This window comes from Megascapheus bottae, chromosome 31 (assembly GCF_031878675.1).
Source record: "Megascapheus bottae isolate mThoBot1 chromosome 31, mThoBot2.hap1, whole genome shotgun sequence".
NCBI classification, from domain to species: Eukaryota; Metazoa; Chordata; class Mammalia; order Rodentia; family Geomyidae; genus Megascapheus; species Megascapheus bottae.
Window position 1 is genome coordinate 537,755 of NC_143539.1, and position 21,379 is coordinate 559,133.

The 21,379-nt window shown below is 57.3% G+C and overlaps 2 protein-coding genes across 2 annotated transcripts; both read right to left on the minus strand.

The window, feature by feature from the left end:
- Window positions 1–323: 323 nt before the first annotated feature.
- Nlrp8 (NLR family pyrin domain containing 8) lies at window positions 324–6,967 on the minus strand. The gene is made up of 9 exons (XM_090321931.1): window positions 6,655–6,967; window positions 5,748–5,825; window positions 4,075–5,656; window positions 3,588–3,752; window positions 2,638–2,904; window positions 2,285–2,437; window positions 1,656–1,826; window positions 796–966; window positions 324–498 (listed from the first exon to the last, which is right to left on the minus strand). The coding sequence occupies exons 1-9, from the start codon at window positions 6,965–6,967 to the stop codon at window positions 324–326; spliced, it is 3,075 nt and encodes a 1,024-aa protein (XP_090178057.1).
- An 84-nt stretch (window positions 6,968–7,051) lies between these two features.
- LOC150043364 (NACHT, LRR and PYD domains-containing protein 4-like) lies at window positions 7,052–21,193 on the minus strand. The gene is made up of 11 exons (XM_090321932.1): window positions 20,914–21,193; window positions 18,688–20,266; window positions 17,831–17,992; window positions 17,257–17,424; window positions 16,068–16,235; window positions 15,818–15,988; window positions 14,433–14,603; window positions 13,525–13,695; window positions 12,306–12,388; window positions 8,467–8,649; window positions 7,052–7,092 (listed from the first exon to the last, which is right to left on the minus strand). The coding sequence occupies exons 1-11, from the start codon at window positions 21,191–21,193 to the stop codon at window positions 7,052–7,054; spliced, it is 3,177 nt and encodes a 1,058-aa protein (XP_090178058.1).
- Window positions 21,194–21,379: the final 186 nt, after the last annotated feature.

The following is a 21,379-nucleotide window of genomic DNA, read 5'->3' on the forward strand; positions in this document are numbered from 1 at the left end:
CAGCTGCCACAGACCCAGCCTGCCACCAGCCTCGCCCTCCCTCCCTCCCCTACCAGGCCAGGGATGGGAACATGGGGCCCTGCCAGGGTCAGGCGACCGACGTCGGTGTGTGCACGTGGGCGCATCTGTCTGGGTCCCCTGTGTCTCGTCTTTCTCCCTCCCCTGCCTGCCTCCATCTCCCTGTCTGTCTGTCTCGTCTCCATCTGTCTCTTTCTCTGTCTGTGCTGTCTCGGTCTCCCTCTCTCCCTCCCCACTTGCCCTGTGGGGCCCTGGGGCCCCAGCTGCCACGCTCCCCCGGGGAGGACTGCGGGGCAGAGAGACGCTCACAGGAGAAGGGGCTCCCTGTCCTCCCGGCTGGAGAAGGCTCTGTGCAGGGCGAGCATGCCCTCGATGCCAATGTCGTTGTGGCTCAGGTCCAGGTGCTGCAGGCTCGGGTGGATGCGGAACACGGTGGCCAGGGCCTGGCAGCCCGTGGAGGTAACGAGGCAATTCTCCAGCCTGTGGACAGGCAGGGAGCGCGTGGAGAGCCCCTGGCACCTCAGCCCCCTGCGCCCTCCAACCCTAGGACTGCAGGACCCCAGCAACACGGCCAGCGTCCACCCCGTGAGGACGTCCCGTGGCCCACACGGCGTGGTGTGCCGGGCTCGTCAAGAACAGGGGACACCCTGGCTCACGCCTGTAATCCCACCTATGCGCTCCAGGTCAGCCCAGAGCCGGCAAGGCCCCATCTCCAGAACACAACAAGAACAAGTCCTCGCTGCCGGCCGGCCGGGGCGGAGGACGAGGCGGACTCACTCGAGGACCTGCAGGTTACAGCTCAGCTGCAGGAGCGCCTCACAGAGCATCTTGATCCCCACATTTCCCAGCTTGTTACAGCCCAGCTCCAGACTTTGCAGGGTTTTGTTCCTCTTGAGAGCAGAGGTCATCTCTGGACAGCAAGCGGAGGTCAGGGCACAATTCCTTAGCCTGCGGAGAAGCAACCACCATTCAGCCCACAGAGAGCGTCGGGCTTCTCTTTCTGTGGATTCGTCGACCGCAGCCATTCCGGGAGGGGAATGGACAATGGCGCCTCTTGTGTTGGCAGCTCTCCCTTCCCAAATCCATCTCTGCCTAGCAGTACCAGGATAGTTAGATTCCACTGCTTACATTCACATAGTTATATTCACAGGTTAGTAATATTCCACCGCTTGTCTGCGGGCGGGAAAGCCACTGGCACACCGTGCGTGTGGCACACACTGGTCACGGAAGGCCTCTGGTGACATCGGCCTAGGGGCCGTGGGCTGGTGAGTAAGATCAGCTCAAGTCAGCCATCAAACAAAACCAGCGGGCACCGTGGCTCTCACCTGCATCCCAGCCCTTCAGGAGGCGGAGATCTGAGGACTGTGGGTCAAAGCCAGCCGGGATGAAAGTCTGTGACTCTTACCTCCAATAAACTACTCGGAAAAGGCTGGAGGTGGTGCTGTGGCGTGCGTGGTAGAGCGCTAGCCTTGAGCACAGAGGGGCTCAGGGATGGCGGTGCCCCCGCCCCAAGTTCAAGCCCCAGGACCGGCACGTAAAGCAGCCCCTTGTGCTTGTGTGGACCTTTCCCAGGCACAAATGGACGTGGCAGAAGAAAAGCCGGTGCCCCTCCCCGCCTGGCAAGGCGCAGGACTTACACCAGCCGCCGCAGGGGGCTCTCCAGGTTCTCCAGGGCCTCCCAGATGAGTTTGCCCCCTGCATCAGCCAGGGGGTTCTCCGCCAGGCTCAGGTGTGTGAGCTGCTGGTTGTGCCTGAGCCTCAGGGCCAGAGCTGCGGCCAAGGCCTCTGTGAGACCGCAGTCCTCCAGCCTGGGGAGACAGCAGGGAGGTGGGCTGGGGGCTCCCTTCCTGGGGGCTCCCTTCCTGGGGGCAGCTTGCCCAGTCAGGCCTGGTCACAGCTGAGTCTATGAGGCCACCTTTGTGCAAAATCCCGAGCAATGCAAAACAAAACAAGGGTGTGGTTCTGTGTGAGAAGGAGAGCAAGGCCGGGCACCGGGGCTCACGCCTGCAACCCCGGCAGCTCCAGGAGCTGAGATCTGAGGACTGAGGTTTGAAGCCAGCCCCCCCCCTCACCCCCTGACCAGAAAGTCACAGCTGGGCCCCTACATTCATCCTCAAACCAGGCCACGTCAGGAGCCCGGCTCTGAGCTCACGGGAAGGTCACCGCCAGCCCCCTCGCTGCTTCCCGCCTCTCTCTGGACTCGGTGGACGCAGTCCCCACAGCTGTTCCATCAAGAGCAGTAAGCCTGCCCCCCGCAGGGACTCACGCCAGCTTCCTCAGGTGCCCGATGGCCAGGAAGGCAGCGCCCCCCTCCGCCAGGCTGCTCCCGTGCAGCAGCAGGGTTTTCAGGAACTGGTTGCTCTGGAGGTCCCTGGCAAGCTTGTCCCAGGTGCTGGCAGAGACCTGACAGTACCCCAGCCTATGCAGGAGACACGTGTTGAGAAACTTCTGAGTGGTCCACAGAGTGAGTGCTGGTGAGCCACGGAGGAAGGAAACCCAGGCAGGAAGGCAGTCGTGAGGCCAGTAAGTAGGGATGGGAAAGAGGCTGAGTGAGCCCGCCAGCTCTGCAGCGGCCCTGGCTGGGGCTGGGGCTGGGGTGGGGTGGAGCCGGGGTCTCACCTCAGGCCGCTCAGGTAGCATTTGGGGGACTTGAGCACCTCACACAGCGCCTCTGTGGCCTCGAGGCCCACCTCTGTGCGCTCTATTTCCAAGACTTTAAGGTGGTGATTTTCAATCAGAGCTTGGAACAGGGCGTCGGGCAGCAGGTCACGTCCCAGGCGCCGCAGGCTGGAGGGAGGCGAGGCCTGGTTAGGTCTGAGGACCTCACGCTGGGCCCTGGAGGCCTGGCGAGAACGCGGGGTCCCATTCTCGCTGGCTCCTTGAGGGCTGAAGTAGACCAGATGCAGCATGGGGCTCGTGGGGTTTGAAGCCGGGGGCCTCCATTCTCTCCCTTAGCCTTTTACTCAGGCCTGGCGAGCTTCCCCTCCAGCCACAGCCTGGTTTCCTGGTGGTTCGCTGGAGACGAGAACCTCACAGACTTTCCCACCCCGGCTCCGGAGTAGCTAAGATCACAGGCATGAGCCAGGGCAGCCCAGCCAGAGCCAAGAATTCACCTCCTCCAGGAGGCTCCTCTGCCATACCACCTCCATGGCGCCCCCACGTCCCGACCAGACCCGGATCAGAACCCAAGCTAGCCGCTGCCCGTAAACTTCACCACACGGGGGAAAGCAGGTCAGACACGGGACACACACACTCACACACACACTCACACACTCACACTCACACTCATACACACGGCTTGAGTTTAAACCCCACTATCGCTACCCAACAGAATTATTTCATCCTCAGAGTGAGGAGAGGGCACTGAGTGCCCCAGCACAGAGGGCGGGGGGCCGATGTGTGGTCCCCACACGTTATGGGGGAGGTAACCAGGCACCCCACCAACAGCACAGCATGGAAGGTGGAGGCAGCCTTCCCCACCACCCTCCCTCCCTTCCTCCCTCCCTCCCTGCGGGCAGCCCCCACCGTCCTCCCCTCCCTCCTGGAGCAGGGGGGGAGGGGAGGCTTACCACAGTCTCTGCACTCTGCAGCTGGACCGGGTCAGGCCTGTGGCCAGGTCCTCCATGAACCAGCTGTCCACCACGCTGTTAGCCAGAGTCAGGGCTTCCAGTCCCTGGTGAGTCCCCAGCGTGCGGCAGATTTCCTGCCACCAGCTGCAGATCAGTTTTGTTCTCCTGTGGGACAGAACCAGGCTGGAGGACGCGGGCAGGGAGCCCTGGCTGGTGTTGGCTCTAGGAGAGAAACACTAGGCCTCTCGGCCACACCTGTAATCCCAGCTACCCGGGAGGGACACAGACCAGACCAGAGGTACAGGGCCAGGGCACAAAGCCTTGCCGACCCCACCTCCAGCGGTAAGACAGGCGGTGATCCCAGCCTGTCACCCCAGCCATAGAGGAAATGCAAATCTGAGGATCACCTGGGTAGAAAGCTCTGCCCAGGTCTAAATAAAACAAACAAGGGAAAAAATAAACAAAGGCCTGAGAGCCGAGAACTCACGGCAGGGGCTCCTCGCGGCGGGGGCCCGGCTGGCTGCAGGAGCTGAACAGAAGCCTCAGTTCCACCTCCTTCAGACCCTTGCAGTGTGTCAGGCCCAGCGCGCACGCCTGCAAGTCTTCATAGCTGCTGATCTTCAGAAGAAGTTTCTGGAAGGCCCTGAGCTCCTGCCTCAAGGCAGGGTCCTCCAGCATTTCAGCCAGGCAGTAGAAGACCTGGGGCAGCCCGCAGCACGGCCGGGGCGGGGGCAGCCTGGACACCACTCTCAGCACCTTGGCCTTATTGGCCGTGCCCAGCCTGCAGCCCAGCACGCCCTCCACCACCGAGATGCAGGCCGAGTTCAGCAGGCCAAACAGGAAGAGGCCCATGGAGGCCAGTGGGTTCTGGTCCCCCCCGGGACTTTCCATCAGGTACTGGACTTGCATGCGGCCCACGTGGTGGTGGCTCTGGAGCCTCTGAGGGAAGAAGAGGACGTAGAAGAGGGCGGCGAAGAATTCCTGGAAGACGGGCAGCGTGAAGGCAAAGCGGGTGCCGCAGCTGGCCGTGCGCAGAACGTGGCCGCGCAGGAGGGTGGGGGTGCCGGCCTTGCTCACCCAGTCCCGCCCCAGCTCCCTGCTCCCGAAGGTGGGCTTGATCCTCCACATGCTGTGGGCCGCCAGCTGGCACAGCACCTCCAGGCGCTGCAGGCGGGTCTGCCTGGACACGGCCTTGGTCCAGGTTTGGAAGAAGGTGGACAGGGCCAGGGCGATCACCGCGGCGGCGTTGGGACAGGTCTCCTCCAGGCTGGCCTGCTTCTGCATTTGCTCTTTGAGACAGCGGCAAACCAGCCAGCAGACGGAGGGGACCCGGCACAGCGAGAAGAGCACCCCGTTCTTCATGGCAAAGCTCACCGCACGATCGGCGTCCTGGGGGTTGGCAAAGTAGCTCCTGAAGTACTGGATCTTCTCACCCTCGCCGAACCCGGTCAGGGTGACGACAGTCGGGTCAATCAGCAAGGGCTCCATTGTGGTCAACGATATGGGTCGGAGCAGGAGCAGGAGTGTGGCCTCGGGAAGCATCTTCTTGCCCAGCAAACTGCTCAGCAGGACTTGGCCCGATACCTTCTGATTGCAGTCGTCGGTCAGCTCGCCGGGCCTCTGGCAGGAGGAGAAGTCCAACTCCTCGAAGCCATCCAGCACCAACAGGAGCCTGCGAGGCCTGGACAGAACCTTAGACACAAGGGCCCGAGACGCCTGGCACGTCTGCCGGAGGAGCTCAGAGAGGCTGTGCTGAGCCTCCAGCTTCAGCTCCTGGCAGGGGAGGTAGAAGGCAAACCACACCCTGTGCGGGTAGAACTCGCCCCGGGCCCATGCCCACATCACCTGCTTGGCCAAGATGGTCTTTCCCATCCCCGGCACGCCCTGCACCACCACCGTCCGGGGCTGTGTGCCCTGGGGCTTCTGCGGGAGCAGGAGGCAGGCCAGCAGCTGGCGGAGCTGCTGGGAATCTTGGTACAGGAAGTCCGCCTGGTTCCCGGGCCAGGCTGTGGGGTCCCACGGGGGGCTGCACGCCTCTTGCACGCTCCGCTTGTACTCCTGGATTTTGTCTGTGGTTGCAGGGTAGGAGGGTTCCCACCTCCTCTGCCCAGCCCAGCCAGCCTCTCCACCCGGCCCCGCCCCGCCAACGCTGGCACATACCGACTTCTTCCTTCTTCAGAGTCATCATCGGCGCGTTTGTTGAATCCAGCTGCTCTGGTTCCAAGGTCTGGCGGAGGCCTGGGCACCAACAAGAGAGAGGGACACGCAGTCAGCACAAACTTGCAGGCCACATGGTGTTTAACCTTGTCTCTGTCTGTGACCCTGCTTGGGAGGTTGAGGTCGGGAGGAGTGAGGTTCAAAGCCAAACCTGGGTAGAAAAGTCCCGAAAGACTCCCTTTTCCACGCAAGCCAGCAAAAAGCAGGACTTAGAGGCATGGCTCAAGCAGGAGAACATCAACCATGCAAAACCCATGGCCCAAGTTCAAATCCCAATCCCATGAGAGTCTCTCTCCGTGTTTACGGAGAAGGTTCCATCGCAGTACGTTCAGGAAATGGTGACAGAGAGCCCCATATGACGTCCTACATCTTTAAAGCTCAACTTCGGGCGTCAGAGCCATCACCTTACCCCGATTTGCTTGTATTTCTTTTGGCATTCCTTGTGGGGGAACTCGTAGCATGGTCTTGGGCTTACTAGATGGTGCTCTCCCATCCGAGTCATCCCAGAAGCTCCTTTTGCTTTGGTTGTTGCATTTGGGTTGTCTCATTGATGCCCACGCTAGCCCGACCACAGTCTCCCTACTGATGCTTCCCTGCTTTGCTGAGGTGTGGCACCTGCCACATGCATTGACATGGGGGGGACATCAGGAATTCTTTTTGGCCAGGCTTAGTTTTGAACTGTGATCCTCCCGATTACGACCTCCTGAGTAGCTGGGATGTCAGGTGTGAGCCACCGTGCCAGCCTCCCCGTGTGCTTTTCTCTTGAAGGTACCCAGAGGTCTGTGTTGGGCAGCGCCTGGCTCTCTTAGCACCGAGCCAGCCCTGGTCCTGTATGCAGAACACCACTCACCACTGAGCTCCTCCTGAGCCAGAGTACACATTTCCTTCTGTGCCATGGTGGAGAAGATGTTCTCCGTCACCTCCCAGGCCAGCGGCCCTGGGAAGAGCTCGGTCAGGAAGTGGACCACCTCTGCCCAGCTGGCTCTGTCCAGATGCTTGCCGGAGTCGGAGACCTCAGGGTTCAGCTTGCTCGCCAAGAGCCGCTTGAACTCCTTCAAGTCTTCCTGGCCCAGCTCCGCCATGTACAGCATAGTGCCCTTGTCACGAGGGGAGAGGGGCGAGCAGGTGGGGGGGGGCTCGGGGCAGAGGCTCTCGTCCACCATCGCCGTCCCTGTGGACGTGGGAATGCCAAGCTCACCAGGCTGGTGCCCTCTGAGCCCCCGGGCCTGCCGTGCACCCAGCATGAGTCACCTGGGTTCTTCCAGGGGTTCCCGTTCTGTGGAGAAGCCTGGGGACCCATCAAAAATGTGGAGTGTTTAGAACCAAATCCGCGTTATGAGTTCTTAATTCTCTGTACTTCCTTTTTGGGGAGCAGACATGCAGTCAAACAGATTTCATGAGAGAGGTAAAGTCAGGGGCCGGGAGTGTGGCCTAGTGGTGGAGTGCTTGCCTAGCGTGCACAGAGACCTGGGTTTGATTCCTTGGTGCCATAATACACAGAAAAAGCCAGAAGTGGTGCTGTGGTTCAAATGGTAGAGCTCTAGCCTTGAAAAAGCCCACAGACAGTGCTCAGGCCCTGAGCTCAAGGCCCAGAACTGGCAAAAAAGAAAAAAAAAAAAAGGAGGTAAAGTAATTACAGCAACATCGAGAACAGATGTGGCCAAGTAACAAGCTGGTTTGAATTCAGGGCCTTGACCTCTCCGCCTGCGGCTCAAGGTGTGACTGACTGAGCCACACCCACTGCCTGTGTGCAAATGCTGTTTTTGAGACTGCTTTTTTCTCTTTTTTTTGGTCCAGTCTGGGAGCTTGAACTCAGGGCCTGAGCACTGTTCCTGGATGAACACTTGTGCTCAAGGCTAGCACTCTGCCACTTGAGCCACAGGGCTACTTCTGGCTTTTTCTGTGTCTGTGGCAGCAAAGAATTGAACCTAGGGCTTTGTGTGTGCTAGGTGAACGCTCTACCACCAGCCACACTCCCGATCTCAAGATTCCTCCTTACTATGTCCTGGCAGCCTTGAACTTGGGGACTTTGGCCTCCTGTGTCAGCTGGGATTACAGAGGTGGCCCACCTGCCTGCTTGAAAAGTCAGCTTTCCTTTTTTTTCTTTTTTTTCTGTCAGTCCTGGGGCTTGAACTCTGGGCCTGGGCGCTGTCCCTGAGCTCTTCAGCTCAAGGCTACCACCCTACCCCTGGAGCCACAGCCCCACTTCCTGCTTTCTGGTAGTTAAATGGAGATCACAGTCTCACGGTCTTTAGTGGCCGGGCTGGCTTTGAACCACGATCCTCAGATCTCAGCCTCCTGAGTAGCTAGGATGACAGGTGTGGGCCACCAAACCTGGTTTCTATTTCTTTCTGGTGCCAGACCTAGGGCTGGAACGTGAGGCCTGGGCACTGGTTCCTGAGCTTTTTCACTCAAACCTGGTGTTTTACCCTTGAACTACAGCTCCACTTCCAGCTTTTTGCTAGTTGATAGGAGATAAGAGGCTCACAGACTTTCCTGCCCAGGCTTGCCTTTGAACTACGGTTCTCAAATCTCAGCTGACTGGTTAGGATGAGGGACAGGAGCCACCTGTCCCTAGGGAAAGTGGCGTTTTGTCCCCACAGCCTGCTTCCTCCTGTTCGCAGCTTGTTTGGTTTTTCTGACCTCATCCCCGCTGGCTGACCTAGACTCCGAGCCCCAGGGATGGTGACGCTTTGCTCGAGTCTTTGGGGTTTGCCTGCATGGCCAGCCCCTGTTCTCAGCTGCTCAGAGCTGGTGGAAATGGTGGGAATGGGCGGCTGGGCCGACCTGCAGTAGAGACCAGGTACCCACTGGCGTGGGTGGACCTCGGGGTCGTCCCCTGAAGCTAACTGGAGGAAAACAGTATCAAAACACTGGAGAGGAAAGAGGGGAACAAATATAACTCACCCCCGAATTAGACTTCCAGGCTCCTTCTGATCAAACAACTCGTCTCCCAAAGCAGGGAGAGGCAGATGGGCCGGCCCCCCTCGGAACCCTTATAGGCCAGGAGGACGAAGGCTGTGCGTGCCCTTGTCTTCCCATTGGCCAGCTGGGCACAGGCTGGAAAGTGTCTGGGGCTGGTGTGGGCTTACAGGGACTTTCAATTCAGGAGGAATGAAGCACCTGCTGTCGGTCGTGGGCCTTGAACTCTGGGTCTGGGCACTGTCCCTGAGCTCTTCGGCTCAAGGCGACCGCCCTAACCCTTGAGCCAAGCCCCACTTCCGGTTTTCCGGTGGTTAATTGGTGATAAGAGTCTTTGGGAGGGCCGGGAGTTTGGCCTAGTGGTAGAGTGCTTGCCTAGCATGTAGAAGACCTGGGTTCGATTCCTCAGTACCACATATGTAGCAAAAAACCAGAAGTGGTGCTATGGCTCAAGTGGTAGAGCTCTAGCTTTGAGAAAATCCAGGGACAGTGCTCAGGCCCTGAGCCCAAGCCCAGGACTGGCAAAAAAAAAAAAAGTCTCTGGGACTTTAATGCCTGGACTGGCTTTGAACTGGGATCCTCGGATCTCAGCCTCCCGATCAGCTAGGATTACAGCGTGAGCCACCATACCCAGCTAATTCCCACACTCTTAAAGGCCTTCCCTCCCTGCCCCTCCTCCCGTGGAAGCACCTAGAAAACTCTCAGGGTGAGCTTCACTTGCCCATCTTCTTGGAGGATAATTGTCTGCAGGTTTCAGCAACCCCAGGACCCCACAACAGACTCTGTCAGTAGGGGTGGAGAGAGAGAGACAGAGAAGGGGGAATTGCCTGGCCTAATTGTTTTTTTTCAGATCACAGTTGTGGCATACATTTTCCTGGGAGGCAGAACTAGAGGGACCACAGTTTGAGACCAACCTGACCCAAAAGTTAAGAGCCCCTACCTCAAGAACAAGCTGGGTATATTGTACAGACATTGGTTTATTTGAACTAGGGAAGGGAAGGGGAGAAACAAGGTGATTGGGAGGGGGTTGGGGGAAGGAAAGGTGGACTAAAACATGAGGAGGGGTAACAAGGTTCGAGAAGTAATGCACCCACTACCTGTCCAATGTAACTAACTCCTCTATACATGATCCCAACAAGAAAATACAATTAAAACTTAAAAAGTCTCTCCAGTTATAGAGGTATGTACCTGAAATTCCAGAACTAGGGAGGCTGAAGTTGGAGGATTTTGAATCTGATGTCAACCTAGGCTACAATGTGAACCCTTGTGTAAAAACAAACCCAGGGCCTGGAGCTTGGCCTAGTGGTAGAGTGCTTGCCTGGCACAAAGACCCGGGTTCAATTCCTCGGTACCATATACACAGAAAAGGGCTGGAAGTGGTGCTGTGGCTCAAGTGGTAGAGCTCTAGCCTTGAGCAAAGTCCAAGGACAGTGCTCAGGCCCTGAGTTCAAGCCCCACTACTGGCAAAAAAAAAAAAAATAGAGTGTTATCCTTGAGCAAAAATAGCTCAGGGACAGAGCTCAGGCCCTGACATCAAGTCCCACAACCGACCAATAAAAGCCCAGCAAAAAAAAAAAAAAATCCACAAGAGCTACCTAAGAACTAATGAAAGCAGAGGGAGCTGGGGTTTGGCTCATGTGGCACATGGCCTGCCAGACCAATGTGAGGCCCCAGTCCCCAGCACCAGAAGAATGGTACGTTTTTACCAGTCCTGGGCCTTGAACTCAGGGCCTGGGCACTGTTCCTGGATTTTTTGCTCAGGCTATCTACCACTTGAGCCACAGCACCACTTCCAGCGTTTTTTTTGCTGTGTATGTTAAGCTGAGGAATGGAACTCAGGGCTACATACATGCTAGGCAAGCACTCTACCACTAGGCCAAATACCCAGTCCCCAAAAGTTATTAAAAAAAAAAGAGCCACAGATAGTTGAAGGGAGAAACCTCATCAGATCACTAACTTTTATCATGTTTCCATTGACTCCTGAGGGAGTTCCAGCAATTTTTTTGCTGTTGGTTGTAGGGCACGGTCTCTGAATTCTTCAGCTCAAGATTCGCGCTCTACTACTTGAGCCACAGTGCAATTTCTGGTTTTCTGGTGGTTAATTGGAGAGGAGTCTCAGGTCTTTTTGTGCCCAGGCTGGCTTTGAAGCATGATCCTCAGATCTCAGCCTCCTGAGTAGCTAGGATGACAGGCGTGAGCCATGAGCAGTGGCTGAGTTCCAGCGAGTCTTTTCTTTGCCAGTCCTGGGGCTTGAACTCGGGGCCCGAGTGCTGTTCTTGACCTTTCTCAAGGTTAAAGCTCTATCACTTGAGCCACAGCGCCACTCCAGCTTTCTCTGTGTATGTGGTACTGAGGAGTCAAACCCGGGCCTTCGTGCATGCTAGGTGAGCACTCTACCACTAGGCCACACATGAAATTTTAGGATCCACACGGGATCCAGTGATCATGGGTGTGTGCCACCACTCCTGGACCAGTAACCACCTTTGGATCTTACTCCTTTAAGAGTGGGTGTGTTTCAGCCCTGTGGGGAGGGGCTCTCCTGGTCTAGGGGCCGCTGACCAGGCCCAGGCAAAGGCTCTGCCTTTTTATTTTCTGCCAGTCCTGGGACTTGAACTCAGAGCCTGAGCGCTGTCCTTGAACTTTCTCAAGGCTAGAGCTCTGCCACTTGAGCCACAGAGCCACTTCTGGCTTTTTCCGTGTATGTGGTACCAAGGAATCGAGCCTGGGGCTTTGTGCATGCTAGGTAAGCACTCTACCACTAGGCCAAACTCCCAGCCCCATTTCTGGTTCTCTGGCGGTTAAGTGGATATGAGTCTCAGGTCCTTTTGTGCCCCGGCTGGCTTTGAACCGTGATCCTCAGAGCTCAGCCTCAGATCAGTATACAGAACCACTTTCTCACAATCCCGGCCCCATCTGCCTTTGTAGTGCCAGATGGAAGGAGTAAGAGAATTGCCAAAGACAGAAAGAGCCTCAGACTACGTTTCTCATGCTCTCCACACAGCCAGCACCTGGTGAGTGGACGTGGGGAGGGTCTCTCAGCCTCCCCTGCACAGTCAGCCCCGAGCAGCAAAACCCATCAATTTCTCCAACACATCAAGATACAACGCTTTATTGGGGGATTAAAATACCATTGTGAGAAAGGGTAGAAATGGTTCCATGAACATCAGTCTGTGAGTGGCTTGGCCAGGACCCCAAAATACATTAAAGAAAAAACAAACTTGTCCAGGACCACAGATTCCATTAAGCATGTCCACCTGGGTAGCAGGGTTTGAGGGGAGCCAGGAAAGCCACAGGGGGCTGGGGTAGCAGCCACCTGTCACTTTTTGAAGAGCCCCTCCCTACCCCGTGTTCTCCAATCAGGAAGTGCCCTGCTCCCCCCCGGTCCTGGAGTTGTCCAATCAGGAAGTGCCCTGCTCCCCCCGGTCCTGGAGTTGTCCAATCAGGAAGTGCCCCATTCTGTCCCACCCAGCCCCGGTGCTGTCCAATCAGGAGACTCCCCACCCCGAGTGTTCTCCAATCAGAAGCCTCCCCTGCTGTGGATTGGGCCATGCCCCCGTCCCCACATCCTCTTTCAGATACCCTGGATGACCAGATTGGGGTTTCTCTCCAACGCTCCCCTCAGAAGGGCCTGGGAATCCTCCTCCAAGTCAACCTTCGACATCCTGCAGAGACCCAGAGGGAAGGGACTCTGTCATTCAGTTTGGGGCCTGTTGTTCTGCGTAGCTTGTTCCCAGAGTGCATCTAGACAAGCCAGCGGTCGAGCTGGTGGGGGCTCTCAGCAGTGTAAAACCTGCAACCAACTGGCCCCACACACCCATATGCGTGTGTATTGCGCATGGGCAGGCTTACGATGACAATCACGGTGCCACTGCATCTAGCTAGGAGGTTAAGATGCGGTGTCACCAACTGCACTGCCCGAGTTGGCCTCTCGGCCTGACCCTCTCATCATGATCAAGGTGAGAGGTAAAGCCACAGAGGCCCAGCTCAGAGCAAGATGGAGTCACCTCCCGATTAAAAATAGGTACAGTGGACAGCGAGTTCAAGTTACGAGTGCAATTAAGTCATGAAACACCACCCAGCTTCTACTAGAGAGGGCTTGCTGCCATTTTCCCCAGGGAGCCTCAAAGCAAGACCTTCCCATCCACTCACTAGCTGGGAACCACTCCCTGGGCCAGCAGGCTTTCTCCGAGTACAGCCTCAGCTCTGTTTTGTAATAAATTTGCAATAGCTCATGTCATTAGTAGCTCATTAGTATCTCGTGCACTAAAGGAGAAAATTAGTAACCATTGTATGGACATACCTCAGCCAATGTCAATATCAAAAAGAAAACCCTGATTCAGGGGGCCAGGAGCGTGGCCTAGTGGTAGAGCGCTCGCCTAGCATGCACGAAGCCCTGGGTTCCATTCCTCATACACAGAAAAAAAAAAACCAACAAGTAGTGCTGTGGCTCAAGGGGTAGAGCTCCAGCCTTGAGAAAGCCCAAGGACAGTGCCCAGGCCCTGAGTTCAAGCCCCAGAACTGGAGGGAAAAAAAACAAAAAAAACCACCTTAACTCAGGACCATCTGCATGAATACAAGTTTTTTTGTTTACAAACATCAGGAAGCATAACTGCAGTTACAGAAGTACCCAATGCCGCCAGGGCGGTCAACTGGGATTTTATCCTCTCAAAATGACCTGGCTAAGAGAAGGGAAGTCATTTGGGTTTGAGGTCGAGTGAGAGTGCTGTCCTGCAAAGCTGCCCACCCCAGCACCCCTTCCTGCCCCACCCCGTCCCCCCTCTACCCAGCCTTCACTTACAAGAGCATCTTCAGCGGGCACTCGGGGCGGTTCAGGGCTTCACACAACATGGCCACCCCATTGAAGTCCAGGGGGTTGCTACTCAAGTTTAGCCCCTCCAGGCTCTTACTGCAGGTGAGAGTGGAGTACAGGTCCTGACAGCAGGCGCTGGTTAACTCGCACCCATTCAGCCTGGAACACAAGCACGCAGTGAGGGTGGCCCTGCCTCTCCCTACACCCCGTAAGCCCCAGGATCTCACAGCCCCTGCTCAGGACAGTGGGGTTCCCTGTAGTGGGCAGGACACCATTGTACATTCTCTGCAACCAGGTCTGCCCAGACCCTATTGATCCGGTCTAGAGCCCCAGCCCAGTGGAAACAGGGCTTGAGTCTCCACCTGACATGCCAGGAATACTCCTTGAGCTCTGGAATCATGGCTGAGCGTGCCCTCCCCCAAATAATTCATGCACAAAGTCCTAATCCCCCATTCTTCAGAACCCAACTGCATTCAGAGACAGGGTCGCTGCAGAAGCAATTAAGTTGAAACAAGGGTGTGAGGGTGGATGGAGCCTGCTGTGGTGCGATAGGTAACCCTTTAACAGGGATTTTGGACCAGGAACATGACCGGGAGCATGGCCTAGTGGAGCATGGCCTAGTGGTAGAGTGGGCGTCTAGCATGTACCAAGACCCGGGTTCAATTCCTCAGTACCACATATGTAGAAAAAATCCAGAAGTGGTGCTGAGGCTCAAGTGGTAGAGCTCTAGTCTTGAGAAAGTCCAAGGACAGTGCTCAGGCCCTGCATTCCAGCCCAGGGCTGGCAAGAAGCACAGGGGGTGGGGGGGGCAGGAATTGAAAGCAAGCCTGTGGGGCCACTGTCACCCCAGTGCTCGGGGAGCCCCTCCACCCCGGAGGCCACACCTGGACACCCACCCAAGGTTCTGCAGGCCACAGGTGGGGCTCGCCAGGGCCTCACACAGCACCTTGGCCCCGGCATCTCCCAGATCGTTGGCTCCAATCTGCAGATTGCGGAGGTTCTTGCTGTGGGTGAGGACCGGGACGAGGTAACAGCAGCCAGCGGTGGTGAAGCCACACTCCACCACACTGCAAGAAGCCGGGCACAGCCGTCCTGCGGGGAGGCGTTCCAGGCCAGCCAAGCCAGAGCCGTGCAGCACTAACCCACCCGGCCATGCTCTCACCCATACATGCAAGCCCGCCAGCAAGGTTTCTCATCGTTTTGTCGGTGGTGGTCACAGGGCTTGACCCTAGGCCTGGGTGCTGTCCCCGAGCTCTCTCAGCCAAGGCCAGCACTCTACCCCTTGAGCCATTCCCAGCTCCACTCCCCGCCCCCCCCTTTTTGGTCGTTAATTAGAAGTCTCGGACATTCCTGCCTCAGATCTCACCCTTCTGAGCCGCCAGCACCCAGCGTACACTACTTTGTTGTTTGCATTCTTGCTCGTTCTGAAGACAGGGTCTCACTCTGCATCCCTAGCTGGTCTGGAACTTGCTATATAGCCCAGGCTGGCCCTAATCTTAGGACCCTGCTGCCTCCACCTCCTGAGACGGGGATTACAGCGCAGTGTCACTGCCCACCTGTGTTATGGCCACGTTCCAGTCTGTAAGACTGTGCAGAGTGAGGCCTTCCATTCTCTTTTATTCTTGTTTGGTAGGTATCTGGGGGCTTCCTATGAATGCCACCCATGCTTTAAAACTCATTTTTCCAGCTCAACAAAACACGCTTTGCCCTTCCTGGCGTTTCCTGCCCATCAATGCATACAGCCTTGGTTTTTTGTTTTTTGGGTTTTTTTTTTTTGCCAGTCCTGGGCTTGAGCTCAGGGCCTGAGCACTGTCCTTGGACTTTCTCAAGGCTAGAGCTCTACCACTTGAGCCTCAGCACCACTTCCGGCTTTTTTCTATGTATGTGGTACCAAGGAATCGAACCCGGGTCTTCGTGCATGCTAGGCAAGCACTTTAACCACTAGGCCAAACTCCCGGCCCGTCCTTGGTTGTCTTCTTTCTTCACAAGTTCTCCAATCTATTTCTGGGTCCCTACACCCACATTTTCACCTACCGGGAGGCCTGCTTCCACCTTTCCATGACAATTCCCTTATCTGTGGCCCACATGCTGAAGTCTTAGCCATCGACGTCCACTGGGCCCTGTCCTACTCCACGGTGGCCCAGTCCTGTTCGTTGCACACACACACAGTGACCCGGGCATCCAGCCGGCTCTGAGGAGCGGCTTTCTGGGTGTGCATTGGGTGGGAATCCGCACCCCGAGACAGGCTGGCCTTCCCGGACGGACGGCAGGGGACACGTACCACAGGGAGCGCAGGCTGCAGTGGGGGACCTGCAGGGCCTCGCAGAGGATCTCCAGGCCTCTGTCCTTCAGGGTGTTCAAGCTCAGGTCCAGGTAACTCAGGGTCCTGCTGGTCACGAGGACCTCGCAGAGAGCCGGACAGTACTGCTCGGTGAGGTAGCAGCCTGCCAGCCTGTGGGAGGCACCAGGGGTGAAGCGGAAACCACACCCACAGTGCCGCCCGCCCCGCGCCCACCGCGCCCGCCGCTCACATCAGGGTGCTCAGGATGGAGCTGGCGCTGCACAGGGCCTTGCACAGCTCGTGCATGCCGTCCTCCAGGTAGTTGCAGGTCAGGCTCAGCTGCTTCAGCTTCCTGCTGCTGGCCAGCATGGAGGCGAAGGCCTCGCAGTGGCGGGAGGAGAGGCTGCAGTCCTCCAGGCTGGGGAGGGAAGGCGCGCCGTCCGGCCCGGCCCTGTCCACCGCCCGCAGTGTCCCCTCCCGAGGGGCCACCCGCCCCGGTCACCACGAGTGGCCGCCCCCCGGGTGACATCACCGCCCCAAGTGGCCGGCCCAGCCCCCCGGCCCAGCCTCATGGCTGTGCACAGCCACACTGGGGTGCAGCGAGCTGCCCGCGCTCACCACCCTGAACCCAGGCACCGGACCCTGCCTGGAATCCCTGTCCTTGTCATTGTCAAGGGACACCATGACAGAGTTCTCGAGACGGAATCCAGCAGGGCTCAGAGGTACCAAGCCAGTGATGACGATTCTCTACCATACCAGTCACTCTGTGTCTGTCTCTGCTTCTCCGTCACACTCACAAACCCCGAGACAACAGAGTCAAGATGGAAGCAATTAGAAGAGGCATCTAGAGATGAAGTAACCATGGCACATCACCCAGTCCACAGCCCCCGCCGACCCCCCTGCGGTGGTGCTGTGACAGTACACAGCAGGACCGGAGTTTGATGCCTAGAGAAAGCGTGAAAAAGAATCCAAAAGCCAAAGGACTAGGGGTGTGGGTCATGTGGTGACAGGCTTGCCTAGCAAAGCTGAGAGGCTAGGTTCCATGTGCAGTACCAGGGAGGGAGGAGAGAAGAAGGGAGAGATGGAGACAGGGAGGGAGAGGGGGGAGGGAGAGGGGGGAGGGAGAGGGGGGAGGGAGAGGGGGGAGGGAGAGGGGGGAGGGAGAGGGGGGAGGGAGAGGGGAGGGGCAGGGGAGGGGCAGGGGAGGGGCAGGGGAGGGGCAGGGGAGGGGCAGGAATAGCCACAGCAGAAGTTGAATGGAATAGCATCTCAGTGGCCCAGCAAGCCACTAACGTCCATGGTGTGTGTCTCAGGAGGCAGAGTTCTCATGTGAATGACACACAAGTAATACGGGAGTATTAGAGAACAGAAGAGAGGTGGGAGGAGCCCCCCCGCCCCCGCCCCGGGGTGGGCAGGGCCTGGCCCCCGTGGGAACTCACACCAGACTTTCCAAGTTGCAGGTCGTGTTGCTCAGGGCATGGCAGAGCAGCTGTGCGTCCTTGTGGGACAGCTCCGTGCTGCTGATGCAGAGCTGCTTGAGATTTGGGTTTTGAACGAAGATATCGAAGAAAAGCTGAGTCTCACAATTCAAGTCCACGCCATTCAACCTGCAAAGTGGAGCAGAATGCCCGGGAGCTCCCGACAGACCAGCCCTGAGCACAGCCCTGAGCACAGGCCCGGGCCATCTCCTGCAGCCCACCATCAACCCAGATGCCGTCCCTTCACAGCCTGATTGCTGGTTTGGCAGTCCTCCACCCACAGGGCCACTGTCCTACCAGGAGAAATTAGTGGGGTCCTGAACACAGAGAGCCAGGGTCCCCAGCCTGGGTGCCCTACCCTGGAACCTCCACCCGCCCCACCACTGCAAAGAGTGGCCTACAGCAGCCCTCAGTGATGTGGAGTGGGAAAGATTCTGCTCAGACAACTGAGAGCTTGTAACTTCATCTCCAGGAGAGCTGGCAGTGAGACTATGCGCACAGTAGGACCCGTCAGGCCACGCGGTGTTGAGCTTACTCGAGGCTTTGGAGGCGGCAGTTGGGCTGCTTCAGATGGCTGTACAAGGCCACACATGCCGACTCGTTCAGGATGCTGTCTTTTATCTGGAGGTCCTGGAGGTGTTCGTTGTTTGTGAGGATGGAGCATATCTGGTACCAATGGACAAGACTGGAGCTTGACCTGTGGGGTGGAGAAAAGGCCTCCTGTGGTCGAGGAGTCAACACAGCACAAAAGAAAGATAGAAGGGGAGCTGGTGGTGTGGCTGAGTGGAGAGTGCCTGCCTAGTATGCACGAAGCCCTGGGTTCGACTCTGCACTACCACATACACAGAAAAGGCTGGAAGCGGTGCTGTGGCTCAAGGAGGAGAGCACTAGCCCTGAGGAAAAGAAGCTCAGGGACAGACCCCAAGCCCTGAGTTCAAGTCCCAGGACTGGCAAAAAATAATAAATTCGTCAGGTGCTGGGGCTTTATGCCTCTTGCCCCGGCTATTCAGGAGGCTGAGACCTGAAGATTGATTCCCGTTTGGAACCAGTTTGGATAGACAAACCCAAGAGGCTCTTTAGCCACAATTAACTACTAGAAAACTGGAACTGAAGGCATGGCTCAGGTGGCTGAGCACCAACCTTGCATGGAAATACTGAGCGAAAGCACAAGGCCCCGAGTTCAGGCCACAGTACTGGCATAAGAAGAAACGCCTTTCCTCTAGAGTACTGATGTCTCACATCGAGCATCCTCCCTTCCCGAAAGGCTGCAACCTGAGGATCACAGTTCAAAGCCAGCCCTGGCAGAAAAGTCTGAGAATCTTATCTCCAATGAGCCAGCAAAAAAAAAAAAGCCAGGAGGGAGGGGGCGGGGGAGCCAGGAGGAGGACTCACTCGGGTCTGTGTTGTTGCTTTGGCCAGATGTTTTGGATGCAGAGACAAAATCTCCTCAAGCCACGACAGAACTTTAAGCAGTGGGAGGAAATGGTCAAATCTGGATAGTCCAGGATGGTACAGTCCACTTCCTGGAGCGTCTCCATCACCTCCTTGGTGGAGGTTTCATTCTGCATCTCGAACAGACAGTAGGACAGCCTGGAGAAGTCCACGCGCCTCTGGAACTCTTGGTTTCTGTGGAAGTCCCTGAGGCACTGGTCGCACTGCCGCTTCACCTCCTGGCAGCACTGCGAGCCAAAAAACGTATCCAGCCTCTGTTGCTCCTGTTCGTGCAGAAGGCCGACGAGGAAGCATCCCAGAAAGATCCAGTTTTTCCTGCTTCTCTCTAAGTAGGTGACCAGGAGCGCGTCTACCTCGGCCACGGCGGGGTGGGGGTGCTCGTGGGGGAGCTTGAGCACGTAAAACAAGGCAGCACAGAACTCCTGCACCGACAGGTGGAGGAAGGTGTAGCAGCCCGTGCGCTGCTTGTCCCGCAGCAGAACCTTGGCGTCCAGCAAGGCAGGGATGTCGGAGGCCGCAATCCCGTTTCTCCCCAGCAGGTCCTCGGGAAACACAAAGGTGTCGGTCCACATGCCCTCTGCCGCCAGGGAGCACAAACCCCGCAGCTGCCCCTGGCTCTGCCAGCTGGGACGGTGGGTGCCCCTGGGGGTGAAGAGGTCGAGGACAAAGGAGGTGTACAGGGAGGTGGTGCAGCGGCAGGCCCGGGCCGGCTCCCGCCCCCGCTCCATCTCCAGCTTCAGGCACGTGCCCACGACCCAGCAGAGCATGGGGATTTCGCACAGGTAGGAGAGCTGCTCGTTCCCCTTCATGGCGTTGAAGGCCTGCACGGCCTGGGACCAGTTGGGGAACAGGGCTGAGAAATAGATCTTCTTACTGTTGTCATCGAAGCCCGAGATGGTCCGCACCTGGATGTCCTCCAGGGTCTCCAGCTTCTCCTCCAGCTCCTGCCAGTGCTCCAGCGTGGTGGCCACCAGCAGGGAGGAATCCGGGAGCAGTTTCTTCCTCAGCAAACTGGCCAGGAGCACGGGGACCGGCCGCCGCTCCAGCCAGTCACTGCACAGCTCGGATTCAGCCCGGTCCAAGTCACACTGCAGCTGTTCAAAGCTGTCGATGAGGAACAAGAGTCTCTCCGGCTGGGCTGTGATCTCCGTGTGGGGCACGGCGGGCTCGTGCCACTCTCTGGCGATGAGCTCGGCCAGGCTCAGGGCCGGGAGCTTTTTCAGCTCTCGACAGCAGAAGTAGAAGACGTAGGTGAACTTGTCCTGTCCGACGCTGCCGTCTGCCCAGGTCAGCAGTAACTTCATGAGAAGCGTCGTCTTGCCAACCTTCGGGAACCCTCTGAAAAACAACGTGCGCCGCTGCTTCTCGGGCGCCTTCGGCCTCAGGAACAGCTCGAAATGCTCGCGGTCTTCCCGACTGATTTTCTGGTGCAGGAGCTCGGTTGTCTCCGTGATGGATTCTCTGCGCCACATCTCGCTGACCTTCTCTTTCATGTGAGCTCGGTACTTCCTCTCGTGCCCTGAGACAGCCAGCAGCGAGCGGGGGCAGGGGAAAAACAACGCACCCGTCACCCCGAGGCAAAGAAATCCACGAAATCCACGCGCCTTTCAGCCGCCAGCCCCATCTGTGGGCGATCCCAGAACCTGGGGATGTCCTCATTTCTTTTATTCACGGGGAAATCACAGCGAAGCTGAGTGCTTGTGACTGAGGCTGTCTACAAAGTCTAAACCACCAATGCTGGTGTTATTCTGTCCCTCCACAGCAAACCTACCCCTCCACAGACGGACATGTGAAAGCACGCACACACACACACACACACACGCACGCACGCACGCACGCACACACGCACTCTGGACTACCTGTAACCAAATGTACAAAATAAACCCACAGTAGAGATCTCCCTCTGGATTGCCTGTAACCACCTGCCTTGAATACAACCCGTGGTTGAGCACCTACCGATCCTGAATGGGCGACACCATCTGTATTGAGTAGAGAACCCCCGACCTAAACCAGACTGGACCGCCCACATCCACCTGTCACTAACTGAACTTATTCCTGCCATAGTCCCGCAGGAAATGCTATTTGACCCCCATGACAGGCAGCTGTGGAGGCCACGGACCAAGACAACCACAGGTGCCGAGAGCCAGCGGCGACCCCAGGCCTCACCCGTGCTCTCTCTCATGGCCTTCTCGCAGAGGTCGTTCCTGCCGATCTTCTTGAAGACCTGGCGGGTGATAGCCCAGGCCTGAGACCCCTCGTAGTACTTGGTGAGCAAGTTGGCCAGGCTCTCCTTGGAAGCTTTCTTCACCTCGGACCAGGGAATCTGCCTGAGCCCACGGCCCTCAGCCTCCTGTTTGAGGCACTCCTTGAATCTCACCAGCTCCTTCTTGCTGAGCTCTTCTAGGTACCACATCAGGCCAAAGTCAGAAAAGAAAGACGATGCCATGTCCTCCAGCCAAGAGCCGTCTTCAGAGACGGCCACCAGGAACAAGACGCCAGTGGAGCCTAGTGGGAGGGAGATCATGGCTGCATCGAGTGATTCCAGCCCTGGGACTGGCCCAGCAAATAACAAATGTACTGGAAAAACAAATTCCAGATGAAAAAAATAAAACCTAAAGACCTCACCTCTTAC

Bases quoted from the DNA above. Each gene is read 5' to 3' on its own strand.
- Nlrp8 (XM_090321931.1), bottom strand. From the start codon at position 6,967: ATGGTGGACGAGAGCCTCTGCCCCGAGCCCCCCCCCACCTGCTCGCCC. The intron at 3,753-4,074 runs GTGAGTTCTCGG...TCTGTCCCACAG, and splicing joins CGCCGCGAGGAGCCCCTGCC to GAGAACAAAACTGATCTGCA. The intron at 1,827-2,284 runs GTGAGTCCCTGC...CTGTCTCCCCAG, and splicing joins GGGCACCTGAGGAAGCTGGC to GCTGGAGGACTGCGGTCTCA.
- LOC150043364 (XM_090321932.1), bottom strand. From the start codon at position 21,193: ATGGCATCGTCTTTCTTTTCTGACTTTGGCCTGATGTGGTACCTAGAA. The intron at 20,267-20,913 runs GTGAGGCCTGGG...TGGCTGTCTCAG, and splicing joins GGCCATGAGAGAGAGCACGG to GGCACGAGAGGAAGTACCGA. The intron at 16,236-17,256 runs GTGAGTTCCCAC...TTCCCTCCCCAG, and splicing joins TGCAACTTGGAAAGTCTGGT to CCTGGAGGACTGCAGCCTCT.